Raw genomic sequence first — 19,899 nt, 5'->3', positions numbered from 1 at the left:
AACTGAACCCCATTGTCGGTGAATCAAGATTTTGGGAATCCCTCTCTAATAAAAATACTTTCAAGAAATTTAATAACAGAACGTGTGTCAACTTTTGACACAACTTTCAGTTCCAACCACTTAGAAAACATATCCATTAGGACAATAATGAAGTTTTGAGAACCATCATTTCAAGAAACAGGGCCCATTATATCTAAAACAATATCCTCCCACGGTAGGTTAGGACAAGCAAGTGAACTTAAAGAAGGGTTCAAAGTTTTTTGTGATTCATCAGCTGTTTTACATTCTAAAAATGATCTAACAAAGCGTTCTGTTTCAATATGAATTTTGGGCCACCAATATAAAGATTTAATGTTGAGTTTGGTTCTGGAAATACCAGGATGTCCTTCATGGCATAGAGCTATGATTTTATTTCTTAATTTAGATGGTAGAACAATTTTTTCTCCTCTAACAACAAATATTCCATCAATACCCAACTCATTTCGTACTTCCCAGAACACTTTCAAATCACCAAGAAGTACATTTTTTACGCAATCTGTCCAACCATTCTCAATTTTATGTTTTACTGATTGTAAAATATCATCATTTTATTGCGCATCTGACCCATTCTTTTTCTTGTAACACATCACAGTTCTCATTAACAAAAATACCTGCAACACACACATCATTCCAAGGATTTGTGTCAATTTTTGTCAAAGACAGAGACATTCTGCTCCAAAAATCTGCAGTTGTGTTCATTTTCCCTGGTACATACTGCACCTTATATATGAAATCTTGTAATCTCATGGACAATGCTCTTGACAACCCTTCCTTGGTAAGTATTTTCGTTAAAGGTTTGTGGTCTGTTCTTACCACAAACTCCCTTCCCCAAACAAACTTTCTAAAATGTTCAAGGGCCCATACACACGCGAGTGTTTGCCTTTCTATAACTGAATATTTTTCTTCAGTTGGAGAAAGTGACCTGGAGGCACAAGCAATAACACTTTCACCACCACTAATATTACCTTGGGTAAGAACTGCGCCTAACCCTTTCCCACTCGCATCGGTGGTGATGTAAGTTTTGGCAGAAGGATCAAACCCTTTCAGATCAGGTGATTTTGCAATCACAGATTTGATATCAAGAAAAGACTTTTGACAAAGGTCAGACCATACAAACTTGTTCTTGTTCTTTAGCAAAGAACGCATTTCATGTGTTTTTTCTGAGAACTTGTCAACACATTTGGAGTTGTACTTTGCAAGGCCTAAAAAGGAACGAAATTCATCTTTATTCTGAGGTGGGGGAGCTTTAAGAATAGCTTTAATCAATTTTTCTTTAGGTTTGATACCATCTTGACTAATTTCATGTCCTAGATAAGTAACTTTTGATTCAACAAATTTGCACATTCCTATTTCACCCGTTAAACCCTTCTGCTCAAGAACTTGCAGTACCTTACGCAAAGTGTCATCATGATGTTTTTTAGTTTTTCCCATGATGAGAATATCAACTTGGAAAAATATTACATCATAGATGTTTCCAAACAGCTGTGTCATGAGTCTTTGAAAGACAGCAGCTGCCGATGCCAATCCGAATGGCAATAGGCGGAATTGATAGCATCCAAATGGTGTACAGAAAACAGTTAGCTGTTCGCACTCAGGATCAAGCATTATTTGATGGTATGCTGAGGACAAATCGAGTGTGTAAAACAACTTAGCATCCCTTGTCAAAGACAGCATTTCATTAATGCGAGGCAATGGAAACTGATCCACAACAATGTTATTGTTTAATCCTCTTAAATCGACACATATACTGACCTTGCCGTTGGAACGTCTAGCGACAACCAACAGAGAGATCCATTCAGAGGATTGAACAGGTTCAATTATGTGAGATTTAATTAATTCTTCCAATTCAAGCTTAACCTCATCTCTGACAATTAGTGGAATATTCCTTGCTTTATGATTCTTGGAAACAGTGTTGCTTTTCAATCTAATAGAATGTAAAAAAACCTTTACATTTTCCAATTTTTCAACTGAAAACATTGGGAAATTCATTTAACACCCATTTCTTGGTGTCTTCAGAGTCACAAGCTACTAAAACTTCTTCTGGACTATTTGGATCTAAGATTATATTTAATTTACGTTGGTCTTTCCATCCCAGTACCGACGGTCCTTTCTTGGCAACATATAACTTACATAGAGCATGTCTACTTTTAAACCTGAAAACTAATTCTCGAAATCCAATTATGTCAATCTTTTCACCAGTATAGCTTTCAGGATTAATGTCAGATTCTTCTAAATGACAACCAATGGTGGAATTAAAATGTTGCAACCAAGTATTTTCTGCAATAATTGTATAAGGCGAACCTGAGTCTGCAGCGACCTGTAAATTAACACCACCAAAGGAAATCCAACATAAAGGTTTGTTGTCACCCTCACCAGAAATTTTTAGAACAACCTTTTTCTTAGAGTCATACTTACTGTTGTCCTCATAGTCACTGTCATCAGATGAGTACTCATCAATATCACTTTCTTTCACACACGCTACATTACCCATTTTTTTATAACTCTTGCATCTGCATGCTCGTGCAAAATGCCCAATTAACCCGCACTCTAAGCACTTAGCAGGTCTAGCAGGACATTTGTCGTACCATGCAGCATGAGAACTACTATCACAGCGATAGCAAATATACTTAGGTTGTCTATTTTTAACAAAATTATCACTTTTCTTAACGTCTTTTTTTTCATGCTTTGAATCCGCATTACGAGAAGTTTTGTTTTTAGTATCTGAAATGTCGTTGTCTGGCTCACTACCATCTTTCTTTTCAGTGGATAAAGTAGCTTTAGAGCAACGCTCTGACAGCTCTGCTTTTTTCACAATAGCAATAATGTCTTTTAGGCTTGAGTCTCCTTCCACCCATAATCAATCTTGAATGGCTTTGTTGTTAGCGTACATGACAATTTGGTCTCTAATTAGCTCTTCGTGTAAATTGCCAAATTTGCAAGATATAGATAATTTTCTCAAGGCTGAAACGTAGTCTTCAATAGACTCATGTTTCTCTTGTTTACGCTGAAAGAAAGCATGACGCATTACACCAACGCAGACTGCAGGAGAAAAATGCTTATCAAGGTCAAGTAAAGCAGCTTTAAATACATCCATATCAACAGATCTGTTGTGTTTCTCTAATTGAAAATATATGCGAGGCCCTTCCGAACCAAGACAATATAACAAAATTATTTTCTTTCTCTCAGGAGAAAATAATCCACTGCAGTCTTCAAGATTAGCGATATATTTTAAAACATACTCCTTCCATTCACTCCATTTGATGACCGGCTCTCCAGGACAAGACAGAAATTCTCTAGGAGTATTAAGATGCAGCACAGAATCACCACGTGGAGATGCTTCACTTCGAGTAGCCTCTGTAGACATTGTTGCAAATTTATAAATAAACTGAAGAAAAGAAAGTATTTACGTCCTCAATTCCTGAAAAGTATTATTCGGTTAAATAATTCTGTGAAGATCCAAACAGGAAATTCACCGGTGAGCTACGAGGATCCAAAAGGCAGTCGCCACGTAAGGTTACAACCTTCGTGATGACGATAGCGCGCACACTTGTATCTGCATAGACCAAAAGGGCAAGACGTCATGAAGAAGAGCTCACGGACAATGCCGCTCGAGCCTCCGGAACGCTCGTCTTTGAATCAACACAGCCCCTAGTCAAGGCAGTTAACCGCTGCAGCAACATGCAAGCAGGCTTTAAAAATGTATTTTTTTAAGAAAGTCTTCTCTATGCTTAAGGGAGACACGGTTGTTGCTGTTGCAATGTTCACTGTTCAAGCTTCCCTTATTCAAGATGCTGGATGTTCCGAATATAATTAAAAGTCCAAGTACAACCTCCGACCTTTTAAGTTGTAACGAAGACAGCGTGGATTAGTTCGAGATTACCTCCCGCTCATCGCCATATTCTGTAGTAATTACTCAGGAACAATTTTCAAGTAAAGTAGTTGTTTATTGGTAATCTCTTCCAGCACATAGGCAAAGCTGCGAACCCATCCTCTGCTACACCACATCTGATCCTAACATTCTCTACTGCTAAGGAACACAGAAAAACAAGAACATTCTACATTCTACACTCTTCATACGAAGCTATACACAATACTATATGCATAAATACTACATTACTACAGCACTTTTCCGCTCTTTGACAAGACATCTTTCCCAGTCTGTGAACGCTACCGCCAGACCCCGTCATTCAAAATTCAGAGAGATGACAGGGGGCGAACGGACAGCAGGAGGGGGAAAGCTTTGTGAGTGGTGTGGACAGGGCAGTAAGGGAGGGCCCGGGGCTGCGGCTTGGACGTGGTGGGGGCTGCAGGCGCTCAGCGCACTTGGGCAGCAGATGTCCAGCCTATGCGAGACTCAAAAAACAATGTAGTGCTTACGTTGAAAGATACGGCCCTGCAGTGTAAGTTTACTGTAGTTGGTCAATGCTGCTTCCGGACAACACGGAAGTTAGGTATCGGATCAACAGCCAACAAAAAGCAAGATAAAAACAGCAATGACACAGTTAAACGAATCACAAGTGGTATGACAAATCACAAGAATTTTCACACAACATACAGATTACTTTATCTCTCGCTGAGACAGCGCATGCTTAGTCCCATCAGGGCCACAGGAAGTCTCCCGCCCCCTAGTTCCCCAAACATGCAAATAATACACAGACAATGTATTAGTTTGGGAGAAAATTGCTGCAGGTTTATTTACATACAACATATGTAATGATGGTGGGTAGACATTACGGGCGATCCCGGGCAGGCTGCATTCTCGCCACCTGCCCGCCTGTTGAGCCAATCAGCACAGTGGCAAAGCACCCAACTGCTGAAAATAAAATTATAAATACTGACACGCCCCCTGTGGGGCGTGCCCAGGCAAACCCCCGGTTGCACAGGCCCACAACCGCCCGAAGGACTACTGGGGCGCCGACACGAATTCCTGCACCTCCCATGAGGATACAGGTTAGGCTCTGGCACCCCCATGTGCCCGCTGAAGTACATCGTTTGCACCTCTCTTCTTCCGGATCGCCCAGTAACTCCGCTTAACTCCAACCTGCAATGATAAATTGACACATTAAAAACCTCCACAAATCCCCCCATACCAACACTCTGGGGTAGAGGCATGGGAGGGAAAAGAGTGTCTCGATGAGAACAGACGGCATCCGGGGCGGCAAAGAGGCCCACCAACGTGGTGCAGAAACCTAAGTACCCACGGAGGCCCCTCCCCGCCGCCCCGGACGAGAATCACGTCCAGCCGCCTCCTCCAACCAGTGCGGAGGAGAAGCTACATCCTGCTGGGGGCAGGACAGCCCTCCGCGACTAGTGGCCCGCCCTCTCTATGGCCACTGCGTGGCCTCGGGCAGGCGCATAGTCCCATCAGGGCCACAGGAAGTCTCCCGCCCCCTAGTTCCCCAAACATGCAAATAATACACAGACAATGTATTAGTTTGGGAGAAAATTGCTGCAGGTTTATTTACATAAAACATATGTAATGATGGTGGGTAGACATTACGGGCGATCCCGGGCAGGCTGCATTCTCGCCACCTGCCCGCCTGTTGAGCCAATCAGCACAGTGGCAAAGCACCCAACTGCTGAAAATAAAATTATAAATACTGACACGCCCCCTGTGGGGCGTGCCCAGGCAAACCCCCGGTTGCACAGGCCCACAACCGCCCGAAGGACTACTGGGGCGCCGACACGAATTCCTGCACCTCCCATGAGGATACAGGTTAGGCTCTGGCACCCCCATGTGCCCGCTGAAGTACATCGTTTGCACCTCTCTTCTTCCGGATCGCCCAGTAACTCCGCCACAGCCTGTGCGGTGGTACCCGCTGCCGCACAGGCACCCCCACCTTTGCTACCTTTACTACCTGCAACCTTTACTCATGAGTGCTTCTTTCAAGTCCAGCAGAAAGAGGTCTAAACCTACAGTCGTGAGGTGAACACCATCCTCCTCAAAGTAACCTTTCACTTTGTCTTGAATCATTTCATGTTTAATAAAGCCTAGGCCTCTGCGCTGGGCGAATTTTTTCATGGCAGCATTGATCCGCCTCCTAGACCTCTCGATTGCCTCAGAGGAATTAGCACCCCGCCAGGATCTCCTGGGCACAATTTCGGACCACCAGATCTCGCAATCCCGCAACAGGCCACTGATAATGCCCAAGTCAGTCTTCATTTTTTGTAAAAGAGTGGATTTCCCCAAGTATGTAATGTCATTGCCACCCAGGTGGATTATCAAGTGGCGGGGAGGTGGACCACCCCGAGCCAGGGCCTCCCGAAGTCTGAAGAGGAGGCTATGCCAGCGCATGCCCGGAAAACCCCACCACACACAGTAGGTACTTGTGAAGGTGCTGGTCCACTGCCTGACCTCTGCCCATCGGGCCAATCTGTTGACCATGGAATGCCCCATGACCCATACTTGCGAACCTGCCAAGGAAAGACGCAATAAGTTCAAGGGTGTTTATTGAATAAACCACGAGTAAAACAAATAACGCCACATCAAAACAGTAGTCAAAAGCATGACATTTTATACATCCTTATGTAGCGTAATCAAGGCCTAATGTAACGTCTATAGCAAGACGATTCCCAGCGCCCCACAGACTGAACCTGAACTGGCTGCATGCCGGCGCGGAAGGCCGATGTGGCCGCCCCTATGCGGAAGGAATGGCTGGAGAACTTCTTGCCCTGCACTAACAGACCTGCCCGGTCCAGGCAGGCCAGCATTATCTTGTCCATCTGATATTTAGTCAAGGGGCTGAGGTCAGCATGGACAAACAAGTAACCCGGCCCCACGGGGCGGAGGGCCATAAAGGCCCGAAGGACCGCTAACGGGCAGAAACGTGGATCCCCCAGGGGGGAGAGCCTGATGACAGACCCCTTACCGGCCTGATAAGTCTTAGACCGCCTGAGCGTGATGGCCAACACATCCCCAAAAGCGACATCCCCCACTCCCAGCGCATCCCCAGAGACATCTGTCTTTGAACGGGCCACAAGCTCGCAACTCCGGAATGCGCCAAAGAATGCTAGACAGAAGGCTGCAGAAAACAAGGCCGCTTCATACTGGGAGTGCACAACTGCGCGCAACACTTGTAGCATGGCTTGAAGCGATGGAAAATCAATGGGGGACCTGTCATCCGGGACCTTTGGATCTTCCCGAGCCCACCCTTTCAGGGCAGCCCTAATGACAAAGGAAATGGCTGGATCATTCCTACCGCACAACCTAGCCTCATGACTAATGGCCGCTAAGTGGCCGCAAATCCAAGAGTGGGACTTTTTCTGCTTCCTAGCCCACACAATGAACGCCTGAACTCTAACCTCCAGTGCCAGGGCCTGCAAGCCTAAGTCAGCGATGACCTTAAGGAAAGTAGCACGTTGACTCGCATAGCGTTTCCTTGTACCCGGGGCTAAAGATTTCTCTCCTAATTCTCTCAATTGTTGCTCCACTCCAAGATGTGCCAGAGCCTTGGTGCAAAGGGGGTCATCTCCTCTCTCGCCTGGGGGCATGCCGCCCGAAAAGGGTCCAGCTGTAAACGAGAAAGAGCATCAGCTGCGACATTCGTGACCCCCGCAATGTGTCTAGCTCTAAACTCAACATTGCAGCGCAAGCACCTACTAGCCAATTCCCGGAGTAGAGACAGCACTAGCGGACAGTTGGCCGATAGACCATTGATTGCCTGCACGACAGCCATATTGTCCGACCAGAACAGAACCTTCCTGTTGGACAGAGTATCAGGCCATAGGTGTAGAGAGATCACAATGGGAAAGAGTTCCAGGACAGTGATGTTAGCAGTGATCCCACGCCTGCGCCAAGCATTGGGCCAACCCTGCGCGCACCAAAACTCACCTAGAATAGCACCAAACCCCTCGCGACCAGAAGCGTCAGTGTACAAATTCAACTCTTTACTCTCCACCCACGGGGACCTCCAAATCACCGTACCATTAAAATCAGAAAGAAAATCATTCCACATTAGCAAATCTTTTTTGAGAGCCGAGGTCAACCTAACAAAATGATACTGTCTGTGGACCTTGGCGGTAGCCCTGGCGAGGCGCCTCTCAAAAACTCTCCCCACCGGAATGACCCTGGCAGCGAAGTTCAGCTTGCCTAAAAGACTCTGAATGACCCCCAGAGGTGCCTTGTCCCTACCTAGCAAAGCATGGATATCGTTCTTCAGCCCCACCACCTTTTCCGGCGGGAGACGAGACACTCCCTGAACTGTGTTTAGCTCAATTCCCAGGAAGGTCAGCACCTGAGCAGGACCCTCCGTCTTACCTGGCGCCAGCGGCACACCTAAGCGACTAGCTAGGTCAACAAAACAGTCCATACCCTCCTGGCACTCCTGCATGCCCTCCCGTCCTATGAAGAGGAAGTCATCCAGGTAATGTGACACTGCTGACACTTTGTATTCTTCAGTGAGGGCCCACTGTAGGAAGGTGCTGAAGGCCTCAAAAAAGGCACACGAGACAGCGCAACCCATCGGCATGCATCTATCAAAGTAGAAACCCCCTCTCCACTTGAAACCCAGCAAGTGCTGGCTGTCTGGGTGTACAGGTAACAAGCGGAAAGCTGCCTCAATATCCGCCTTCGCCAGCCAGGCCCCCTCCCCAGCTCTCCTCACTAAGTCGATGGCCAAATCTAGGGAACAGTATGAGACAGAACAAGCCGCTTCTGGGAGCCACGAATTGACAGAGTTGCCCTCTGGAAAAGACAAGTTATGAATCAGCCTGAAAGCCCCGGGTTCTTTCTTGGGGACTACACCCAAAGGGGACACCACAAAGTCAGGAAGAGGGGGGGAAAGAAAGGGGCCCGCCACCCTCCCTAGGGCCACCTCCTTGCTAATCTTTTTGTCAACCACCTCAGGGAGCTCCCTGACCGATTTCTGGTTCTCTGCATCCCTGCTGACCCGGGGACCCTGATATGGGATTTTGAAGCCGTCCAGGAAACCCGCAGTCAGGACCTCCCTATCCTTTTCATTGGGATAAGCTCGCAACAGGCGCAACAGGGTGTGGATGATGACTGGAGAAGGGCCTTTTGAGCTAAGGGGGTGGGGGTCCCCACCAGGCAGCACAGCGGCTGAACACCCCCCGAGGGGGGTTGACGCGGAAGGCAAGGCCGTGGGGGGGGGCACAGCAGGGGGGGCAGGGAGATGGGATGGGATCTCGGGGTCATTATTTATCCTTATTGGCAGCGCTGGCTGAGGAAGACCGCTTCTCACAGGAAGACTCTGGGTGGGAGCCACCACATTTGTTGCACGCGTGTGAGAATCGACAAGCTTTCCCCCACGTGCAATTACCTGCGTTCAACAACCTGCAAGTGGAAGAGACATTCTTCTTGGCATACTGTCTATTGAAACTTCCCCCCCCACGCCCCCCTCGAAAGGGCTGCCTGAAATTATTTTTCCTCTGAGAAAAAGACATCACTTTCCGACTTCTTAACTTGGACAACACTATTGGCACCACTCTCAGCCTTTCCTTTACCCATGTGTACGATCCACAGTCTAACTTCAATCTGGTCCCACTCGAGTTCTGGACAGACAGACATCTTTTTGCGGAACTCACAGTCATATGAGTACCACCCCATCCCGGAGGCTGCTTCAGCTTCATTGGTTATGATACTATTATACTGAAATAAACCTTGCGCCTGATCAGGGAAGCGCTCTGTGATTACCGCTGCCAGAATAGCGAATGCCTGACGCCAGTTCTTTATTGTCTTTTCTGGCCATGACTGGAATCGGGCCTTCTTAACCTCCTCCTTGGAGCCCATTCTAGTCACATCCGACCCCTGCGCCCCCAACATCAACAGGGAAAAAATGTCTATAAATTCTCTACGCCATATGCCCTCCTTCACCGCCTGCGGAACTAGCCAGGCTAGGGAACATTTGCCTGACAAGAGGGGCGCCATGGTCATCAATACTGTGGGCGCAGGAAGGGCCACCCCCAAGGTCGAGGAGGCCGCGGGGGTACTGGGTGCCATAGGGGAGGGAGCAGCCAGTGACACCGCCTGGGTCGGGTCCGGGGCCACCACGGGAGTAAGGGGCTCCTGGGACACACTTGGGACCGATGGGAGCACTTGGGTAGGAAGCGCTGAAGGCACGATGATGGGTGGCGTGCTGGCAGGCAGAGCAACCACACCAGACAAAGGACTGGCAATGTCCCCCCCTGAACTGTAAGACCACCCCACACCCGTGCCACGTCCGCCTCCCCCGCGGCGTGAGGTGACACCGCAACTGACGGAGCTGCAGTCTGAGAGTGCATTGAATGAGGGAGCTGCACGGGAGGTGCGCGCAGACCGGCTCTTATTTCCGACATGAACAAAGCCAGCGAGTCTGTAATCTTACCCAGATCTTCCCGGGTAGCAAATTCCACAGTAGGCACCACCGGGCGAGGGGGGGACGGAGGGCACACCCGGATCACCGCCGGGGGGGATGCCGGGGCGTGCACAATGACATTCCTGACAGGGTCCGCTGCCCTGGTCTTGGTGGGGGGTTCTGCCGGGAAGTCCTTCACTGTCGGCTTCCTAGCGCGCTTAGGCCTCCCAGTGGCCGGGTCCTCTGCCACCTCTATTTCAGAGATCTGTGGGGTGGGGGGTGGCCCTGGGGCTTTCGGGGGGTTGGCCAACAAAAGTTCACTGGCCCATGCCACCCCATTAGCTTTTATCATGTCCAACAAGACTTTCATCTGAGGGTCCTGGGAAGGTCCTAGACCCGAGTCATCAACCTGGGACGTCTGCGTAAAGAGCGATGGGGACCCCTGACTCTCCATGGTGCCTTCGAGTGTATCCTGAAAAAGAGATAACCATGAACCACCATCTCCAACATCTTTGTCACGAAAGCACACACGCCCCACCCGGCGACTAGCCGCCACCCCCAAAACTACCCTGCATTCTCCCACCCAAGGGGGGGGGAATGGACACTCGGTACCTGTTGGGAAACGATCGGGTATAGCCGGTATCTAAGAACATACTTAGTTCAGGCCCACTCTAATGCGTACATACCTCAACCGCTATTCCTGAGAGAGTTCGCAAGGTCCGACGAGAGGGTGCCCTGGGATCTGCTTCAATGGCTGAGTGCACTGTGTGAGACAAAGGAAAATCAAACACTGGACCTAACATGTTGTACCGGCCGTAACCGGAAGGCAAGCGCCCATGACAGCACTCAATTTGGCCGATAGGCGCCTCCCCACCCCTCCCGGGCCCCATGGCAGGGCGTTATCATTTAATGAACGAAGTAGCGCCAACCTCTCTGGGTCGTACATACCTTGCGCTAGCCCCCGTGGGCGGGGGGGGGTTCGGGCTGAAGCTCTGAAATGGGGGGAGGGGGGGCCACGATGCAAAATCGATTTCACGACAGAATCTGCAAGACAAATTCGAAAATGTCACCCAACTCACTCGCCATATGCATTAACAACCCCAAACACCTAGAAGACAATGAGCATTAACCGCGCTGTGCACAAGCCAGGGGGGGAGCTGCTCTTCACACTGCTATCAGAATGAGGCCCCCCCGAGCTACGACCCACGCACCGATATTGGGTGGGGCAGGGCGTGCAACCTACCACGTTATCAATGGCACGGTGGAATGAGTGCCTAACCCAGGCGGCAACGCAATTCCTAACGGAAACGCAACCTTATCAAACAAAATTGGTTTACATACGTCGCTGGCCCTGCGCGGGGGCAGGCGGCTGCCAGACGCTCCAAAAACATGCGTGAGCCGTGATGGGGCAATATCTTTCTTGAACTAACACATCCCCTCAGCACTGTACCCTTGTGTGTCAGCGAGGTGCCCAGAGATAGGGCCACCTTCCCCCCCCCCCCCCCCCCCCCCCCCCTGAGCCCGAGCCAATTACCATGTGCTCGAATGCCCGCGGCTGTCGGGGAGGGGCTGGAGGCACTCGGTTAGATTAGCGAAATTAAACATTTTGGAAAATGCAGACATCAATCCCGCTAGCTCTCGCATGCTAAGCGAGCGCTCTACCAATTGGGCTTGTCATCTCTGTCATACGAATAAATCATCATCATTGAGCCCCAGGAGAATATGCGCAACCGCAATGTCGGAACTCGGTTAAATTAGCCTCAGTACGGGCATCGAACATTGTCTAGCATTCCTGGCATACAAATACATTGTCAGAATACCTCATTGTGTACCAGTATAATAATCGCAACAGCACAATTTGTGAACACAACCTGAAGCGTACGGGTCCCAAACCCGCCTTACAAATGTCTAAACGAAGGGCGGGCGCCCGACCACGGGCCCACTAATATAGCCGCCCGACACTCCCCCTCCCAAAATGGCCGCTGGGGCCTTCGAACCTCGTGGTGGAGTGAGGGGGGGGGAGGGGGGGGGGGTGGGGGGGTTAGAGAGAGCACTCCGCTGCCAGCTAAGGGAGGCGGGATTCCCCCCCCCCCACCACCACAACGAAGATACGAGTGCAAGCGTTGCCACGCGGTAAGACGGGGGGGAGCAGGAAACAGAGGCCGCATCGGGAACCGGACGTCCCCCCCCCACAGCAGCCCACGCCAACATGGGCCGCCTCGCCAGGCGCATACTCCGGCAGAGGGAGTAGGCGGAGGGGAAGGGGGGGGGGAAATATTGGCCGGGAAAGGCCACGCTCAACTCCATGGAATGAACCGAGGAGCTCCAGGTTGAGGCCACCTCTGGGAAACGGACGTCCCCCCCCACAGCGGCCCACACAACCTGGGCCGCCTCGCCAGGCTCACGCTCCTCGGCGGGAGCAGGCGGAGCGGAAGGGGGGGGGGAATATATAGGCCAACAGACGTCCCCCCCCACAGCGGCCCACGCAACATGGGCCGCCTCGCCGGGCCCACTAATATAGCCGCCCGACACTCCCCCTCCCAAAATGGCCGCTGGGGCCTTCGAACCTCGTGGTGGAGTGAGGGGGGGGGGAGGGGGGGGTGGGGGGGTTAGAGAGAGCACTCCGCTGCCAGCTAAGGGAGGCGGGATTCCCCCCCCCCCCACCACCACAACGAAGATACGAGTGCAAGCGTTGCCACGCGGTAAGACGGGGGGGAGCAGGAAACAGAGGCCGCATCGGGAACCGGACGTCCCCCCCCCCACAGCAGCCCACGCCAACATGGGCCGCCTCGCCAGGCGCATACTCCGGCAGAGGGAGTAGGCGGAGGGGAAGGGGGGGGGGGAAATATTGGCCGGGAAAGGCCACGCTCAACTCCATGGAATGAACCGAGGAGCTCCAGGTTGAGGCCACCTCTGGGAAACGGACGTCCCCCCCCACAGCGGCCCACACAACCTGGGCCGCCTCGCCAGGCTCACGCTCCTCGGCGGGAGCAGGCGGAGCGGAAGGGGGGGGGGAATATATAGGCCAACGGACGTCCCCCCCCACAGCGGCCCACGCAACATGGGCCGCCTCGCCAGGCTCACGCTCCGCGGAAGGAGCAGGCGGAGGGGAAGGGGGGGGAAATCTAGGCCGGGGAAGGCCTCGCTCACCTCGAAGAGAAGCCCGACGAGCTCCAGGGTGAGGCCACATCGGGGACACAGGCTTCCCCCCCCACAGCAGCCCACGCAACATGGGCCGCCTCGCCAGGCTCACGCTCCGCGGGGGGAGCAGGCGGAGGGGAAGGGGGGGGGAAATCTAGGCCGGGGAAGGCCTCGCTCACCTCAAAGAGAAGCCCGACGAGCTCCAGGGTGAGGCCACATCGGGGACACAGGCTTCCCCCCCCACAGCAGCCCACGGAACATGGGCCGCCTCGCCAGGCTCGCGACTCCAGCGGAGGGAGCAGGCGGAGGAGAAGGGGGGGGAAGGATAGGCTGGCCAAGGCCTCGCTCACCTCAAGAGTGTGTCCAAAAGAGTGTCCCGATGAGAACAGACGGCGTCCGGGGCGGCAAAGAGGCCCACCAACGTGGTGCAGAAACCTAAGTACCCACGGAGGCCCCTCCCCGCCGCCCCGGACGAGAATCACGTCCAGCCGCCTCCTCCAACCAGTGCGGAGGAGAAGCTACATCCTGCTGGGGGCGGGACAGCCCTCCGCGACTAGTGGCCCGCCCTCTCTATGGCCACTGCGTGGCCTCGGGCAGGCGCATTGCCAAGGCGAAACCTAAAAAGGGAGTTGCACAGGGCACTTGCATTAGACAGCTATACTCCGATCTGAGAGGATTCCTGTTCCTGAACTTCAAACACCCATGTTCATCTCTGCACATCCAAGACCCTGCGATCAGCTGGTGACCACCTGTCAGCTGCACAACTTGTCTTCTTCCATCTTATAATAAAATCACCTCACTCCTGCTTGCCCTGGAATCAACAGCCCACCCACCCTAATCCGGCCCCTTCTCATGTTTTTTGTTTTCATGTTTTCATTTTGAACCTCGGGTTGGTAAAGTGAAGTGAAGTGAACTGAACTGAAATGACAGAATTCTCGATTGTTGTCAGGTACAGAACAGTCGACTCTCAGTATGACGATCATTTTCATTGTGCGATTATATTCGCATTTGAAGGTGTCTAATAAAATACTAATATATTAATTTGAACATGGAGGCGTCTCCATTAAGGACATTTGGGGAGAGGTCAGGGGGTGGCTTGGTGAATTTCATGAGTGTGGTTTTCTTTCCTACAGAGAGACCTGGCCTGTGCCCAGTGCCAAAAACCAGGTGCCAAGCAGTCCAAGCTCCAACAGAACCTCCACCGTGTACCCGCGACTGTGACTGCCCCGGAGCAGAGAAGTGCTGCATCCCGTTGTGCACCCGGAACTGTACGGAGCCCATAAAAGGTAAGAGTCAGACACAATGTGTGGGATTCAGAGCTCAGAGCACTCACCACGTGACCACACGAGACCCCAGCGGATGCGCACACACTGCAGCACCATTGTTCGTCATGTTTCTGTACTAACTGGGGCTTACTGTGGGGGCGCGGCCAGGGTTTATGGAATCACTTCCGGTGCTCCCCACACATACCCCCCTTATCGAGTCAGGTTCCAGGGACCTCAGCGGGAGGTTCTTGTAGACACCTCTTTGGTTCGCTGATACAGAAAGGAATGTGATGTCTTGGAAAGTTTCCTGATACTTTCATCACTCTCTTACCAAAACTGTTTTTTATCTATATAATATTATATCATATAATTGAGAGGATAGCTTGATGGTGTTCCCTGCAGGTGTTTAACTCTGTTTGTGGTATTCAGTAAATGGCACATACATGTGACTGAACTGGATGTTGAATCACCCATTTAAGGCCAATCTTATGTCAGCAACACCACTCCTCCTCCATCACACCCTACCCCCTCACACATTCGGAACAGTTTGCATTTGTGTGGCATAGCCCATAAAACGTCACCAAGTGACGGCTTCCACTCTAGGCTTACATTTCAGACTAAGATTATTTCTATTTTGGGCGCTCCTATTGAGGTCTTTTATTGCCAGACACCCTTGAGACAGTCACCTTTAGCTGTGAAGACCGAAGTGAAATCTAGACGGCTGAATGTTCTATCTGTAAGAGCCCCTGAATTACAAGTTCCTAGGCCCCTCTAACTTTGGAAATGTTATACCACAGAAACATTGAAAATTATTATTAGCCCGTACCTAAAACCGTGATATGCAGTCTTATCCTTAACCACTTAGTGTTCATGTTTCCTGTATGCTTTCTATTGCTTGACATTATTTACATTCCTAATAGGTCAAAAGCTGTTTATTTTATTGCCCAAAAATCTCCTCTCAGGCATAAAGTTTGTCATTACTCTCCATCAAATCATCAGAGCTGGGAGATGTGTCATTTAGACAGCAGAGTTCTCCTTAAGACTGGGGTTGAGGAAGCTCTTGTGGCAGCCTTGTTTTATTAGCTCCAGCACCCCAAAAGTGACCATTAGTGGTAAGGAAAGGGGCGTGTAAACCTCTATGAATGTTATGGTGCCCCACTTTTTGGTTTGTTCCCCTTTCCATATTTAAGGTCTCTTAGATTTGCTAAGCACAGAGGGGGCATATTTTTGAAATCATCACACAGTCACCTTGCTGCGCTGTGTGATAGGTAAAAGGCACGTATGTGCTGTACTTAACAATATTCGGCACATTGCTTAGCACCAACACAATAAAAGTAAAAGATGGCTGCAAGGGATTTGGTTTATATATTGACTTGTTATCAATTAGTGAGTAAGTTCAAAAAGATCTAACTCTAATGTACCCATGGGATAACAGCGAGACTTTTCTTTGATGAAGACAATTAATGATGAGTGAAGAATAAGGGAAAAAGGGAAAAAGGGAAAAAGCACACGGAAAAGTAATTCCAATACATATGGCCCTAAGTATTCCTCCATCAAACTCGAAATCAGGCCCTTTGCGATTCACTGCCTTCGACATATATTGCTGTAAGTTGAGCCTAGAGTCAAAGCTGATTGAAAATAAAACAAACTACAATAAGATATACTTCCTAATTGCACACTTTCAATTACTTTCCTTGGGATGCCAAAATCGTATCCCCTGGTTTCTGTTGTATGTTATCTCTATGTTGGGATTATCATTGGTACCCCACCTTATCACATGTGCATGAAAACAGCCATCCATCCTGTCGTCACACCTGTCCCAGGCACTTCAAATAGCCCCAGGCATTGGTGTTTCAGTGAAATTTAAATAATTAGGTTGAGAAGGCAAAGGCCCAAGAACATCATGAATAAAAAGAATAAAAGAGGGTTTTCTGCTTGTAAATTGGCCTTAGTATAGCCATGGGCCTCTCTTGGGCGGCCCTAGTCCATCTGCCCCAATCTAGAACCTAGCCTGGTCCCAAGAGCACCGACCTCCAGTGAGGAGGATGGGGTCGATGGGGGTTATTATGAAATTTGGCTAAATGGTGCCTTCTACAGCAGTGTCTTCTGAGTTTGACCCTGTAGTTCTTGTTGCATCCCATCCACTGCCTCCTCTAATGCACCGCTAGGGGTGGAGGAATGTGCTATCTCTGAGTGGGACCCTGTAGTTATTGTTGCATGTCCATTCACTGTCTCATCTGACACACTGCTAGGTGTGGAGGAAGGAGTTATCTCTGAGTGTGACCCTGTAGTTATTGTTGCATGTCTATGCACTGTCTCCTCTGACGTATTGCTAGGTGTGGAGGAAGATGCTATGTCTGAGTGTGACCCTGTAGTTATTGTTGCATGCCCATTCACTGTCTCCTCCGACACACTGCTAGGTGTGCAGGAAGGTGCTATCTCTGAGTGTGACCCTGTAGTTATTGTTGCATCCCATTCCGTGCCTCCTCTAATGCACCGCTAGTTGTGGAGGAAGGTGCTAGCTCAGATTGTGATCCTGTAGTTATTGTTGCATGCCCATTCACTGTCTCCTCTGACACACTGTAGGTGTGGACGAAGGTGCTATATTTGAATGTAACTCTGTAGTTTTTGTTGCATCCCATTCACTGCCTCCTCTAATGCACCGCTAGGTGTGGAGGAATGTGCTATCTTTGAGTGTGACCCTGTAGTTATTGTTGCATGCCCATTCACTGTCTCCTCCAACACACTGCTAGGTGTGCAGGAAGGTGCTATCTCCAAGTGTGACCCTGTAGTTATTGTTGCATCCCATTCCCTGCCTCCTCTAATGCACTGCTAGATGTGGAGGAAGGTTATATGTCTGAGTGTGATCCTGTAGTTATTGTTGCATGCCCATTCACTGTCTCCTCTGACACACTATAGGTGTGGACGAAGGTGCTATATTGGAATGTAACCCTGTAGTTATCGTTGCATCCCATTCCCTGCCTCCTCTAATGCACTGCTAGGTGTGGAGGAAGGTTATATGTCTGAGTGTGATCCAGTAGTTATTGTTGCATGACCATTCACTGCCTCCTCTAATGCACCGCTAGGTGTGGAGGAAGGTGCTATCTTTGAGTGTGACCCTGTAGTTATTGTTGAATGTCCATTTACTTTCTCCTCTGACACACTACTAGGTGTGGAGCAGGGTGCTACAGTGCTCTGCTTTCTTTGCTCATGCTCAACTTCTGATACCTCTGCAGGAAACCTCTCCAACATAAGGGGTTAGCACACTGTAGAAGACCATGTCTGCTGTTGTGATTCAAAGAGTAAGGCCAGGGAATAGAACCACAATTAAGATTAATCTTTACAGTGATTAAAAATTCTACTAGAAACAATTCTGTCATTTAAACACTATGGTGTGCCAGAAAGAAACTTGTCTAAAGGTCTCAAAGGAGGAAGCAAGGGAACATGTGAGAACAACCCAGCTGAATAAAACCAAATAATACTATGTAAATCCAGCAGCTTATCTAGAGCATGTAATAATACTGCTGAGGATGGAACTGACACTGCAGTGGATACACTGTAAGATCATTTCAGAATATGAAGGGACTGAGACTAAGGGCATCATTATGATGGCGGGCGGCTCACGGTAAAAGGGACAGCCCACTATAAGGGCGGGGGTCCCAAGGGGAAATTAGGATGCGCCCGCCACAGTGGCGGGTGCATCCTGCATTCCTGGCATTGTGGCGGGCGGTGCACTCATTACCGCCCGCCACAATGCCAGGAAGGCATGTTGTGCACTTCCATGCACAACATGGCAGGCACCGCGCGGAGCCTGCCATGTTGTGCATGGAACTGCTGGGTGGTACCATAGGTACCCCCATGTGCACCCCTCACCCCCCAGAGTACCTGGGGGCCAGCAACGGGCCCCCAATGTCAAACACCGCATGCCTTTCCGTGGCGGCGTTGCCGTCACAGAAAGGCATGTCACCGCCTGCTTAGGAATATGGCTGGCGGTGTCTGACAGACACCGCCACCATATTAAACCCTTTTCCGCCCGTTCAACTCGTTGACCGGGCGGAAAAGCGGCGGATGGCCTTTCCGTCCACCGTGGTCCCCCGCCATAGTAATATGGCAGGGGGAATTGGGTGGCGGGCGGGGTCAGATAATGGGCGGATCGCCACCGCCATGCAGGCGGTGGCGATCCGCCCGTGATCCTAATGGGCCCCTAAGAGCGCTCATCACAGTGATTGCAGGCACTTGTTCTTCCCCTTGGGTCCAAGGGTCCATGGCTTTTAGTCCTTCCAGCAGAGCACTCTCTTCTAGGCAGACTCCTCTCCAGGAGTGCACTCCAGCACCCCCTCCTCAAGAGACTGGCGGTAGTCCTATTGGAAGTGGATACAGATGATCTGTTCCCACCCTGGCAGGGTAGCTTGCAGTCTTAGCTCCTCTCCTGGAGCTCAGTAATCTGCTTGGCCTCATCTCTGTGCACAGTGGTGCTACCTGTGAATTTTGGAGGCTCCTTCAATCCGACTGTACCTGGACACTGCTCAAACACCTCATGCTAAGGACATGGGTACACAGAAGGTTCTTCTGGGCACATCTGAATAAGTCCTGACACTTTTATATATTTGGGTGAGACAGCCCAACTACATGTTTTGTTGAGCAGAGAGAGTGACTAGGAGCACCAGGGCAGAGGAACAGGAGGCAGCTTCAAAGGATGGAAACTCCCACCCACATGGGTTCCAGCTCTTAAGTATTGCCACCCTAGAAGAAGAGAAAGGATTGTTCAAAGGAGGGCTTGAAGGTCAAGGAACTGTTGAAGCCTAAACCAAAGCCCAACATTTTGCTTTGCCATTCGCTCAGACTGAGTTTAATATGCATTCTCTCCTGCATCTACCCAAACATGAAATCACAGTTAAGCAGGACTGGCGGGCTAGGGAAGACCATGGCACACCCAACAGAATGAGCCAGGTAAAGCTAGGCCAACAACTTGGCAGATGTGCTTTGCTGAGGGGCCTGTGCCATACCCATCCATCCATAGTCATCCCGACCCCTCATGGGTACCTGGGATGGATTGATGCTGCTGAGGTGCTTCTCACACCTGATGGACTATTAAATAGAGATGGAGAGGTGTGGTGCAGCGGCCAGGGCATCTGAATTCAGAGCACAGGGTTCACAGTTTG

General features: G+C 50.2%; 1 protein-coding gene across 1 annotated transcript in view; it reads left to right on the top strand.

The window, feature by feature from the left end:
- The window catches only part of LOC144762022 (antileukoproteinase-like), a 97,215-nt gene that overhangs the window by 13,681 nt on the left and 63,635 nt on the right, over window positions 1-19,899 (top strand). The window contains exon 2 of the mRNA XM_078647188.1: window positions 14,606-14,758. Within this exon, the coding sequence (XP_078503314.1) occupies window positions 14,606-14,758 (153 nt within the window). The remainder of the gene's footprint in view (window positions 1-14,605; window positions 14,759-19,899) is intronic.

This window comes from Lissotriton helveticus, chromosome 6 (genome assembly GCF_964261635.1).
Source record: "Lissotriton helveticus chromosome 6, aLisHel1.1, whole genome shotgun sequence".
Classification (NCBI taxonomy): Eukaryota; Metazoa; Chordata; class Amphibia; order Caudata; family Salamandridae; genus Lissotriton; species Lissotriton helveticus.
This window is presented reverse-complemented; position numbering and strand designations above follow the sequence as displayed.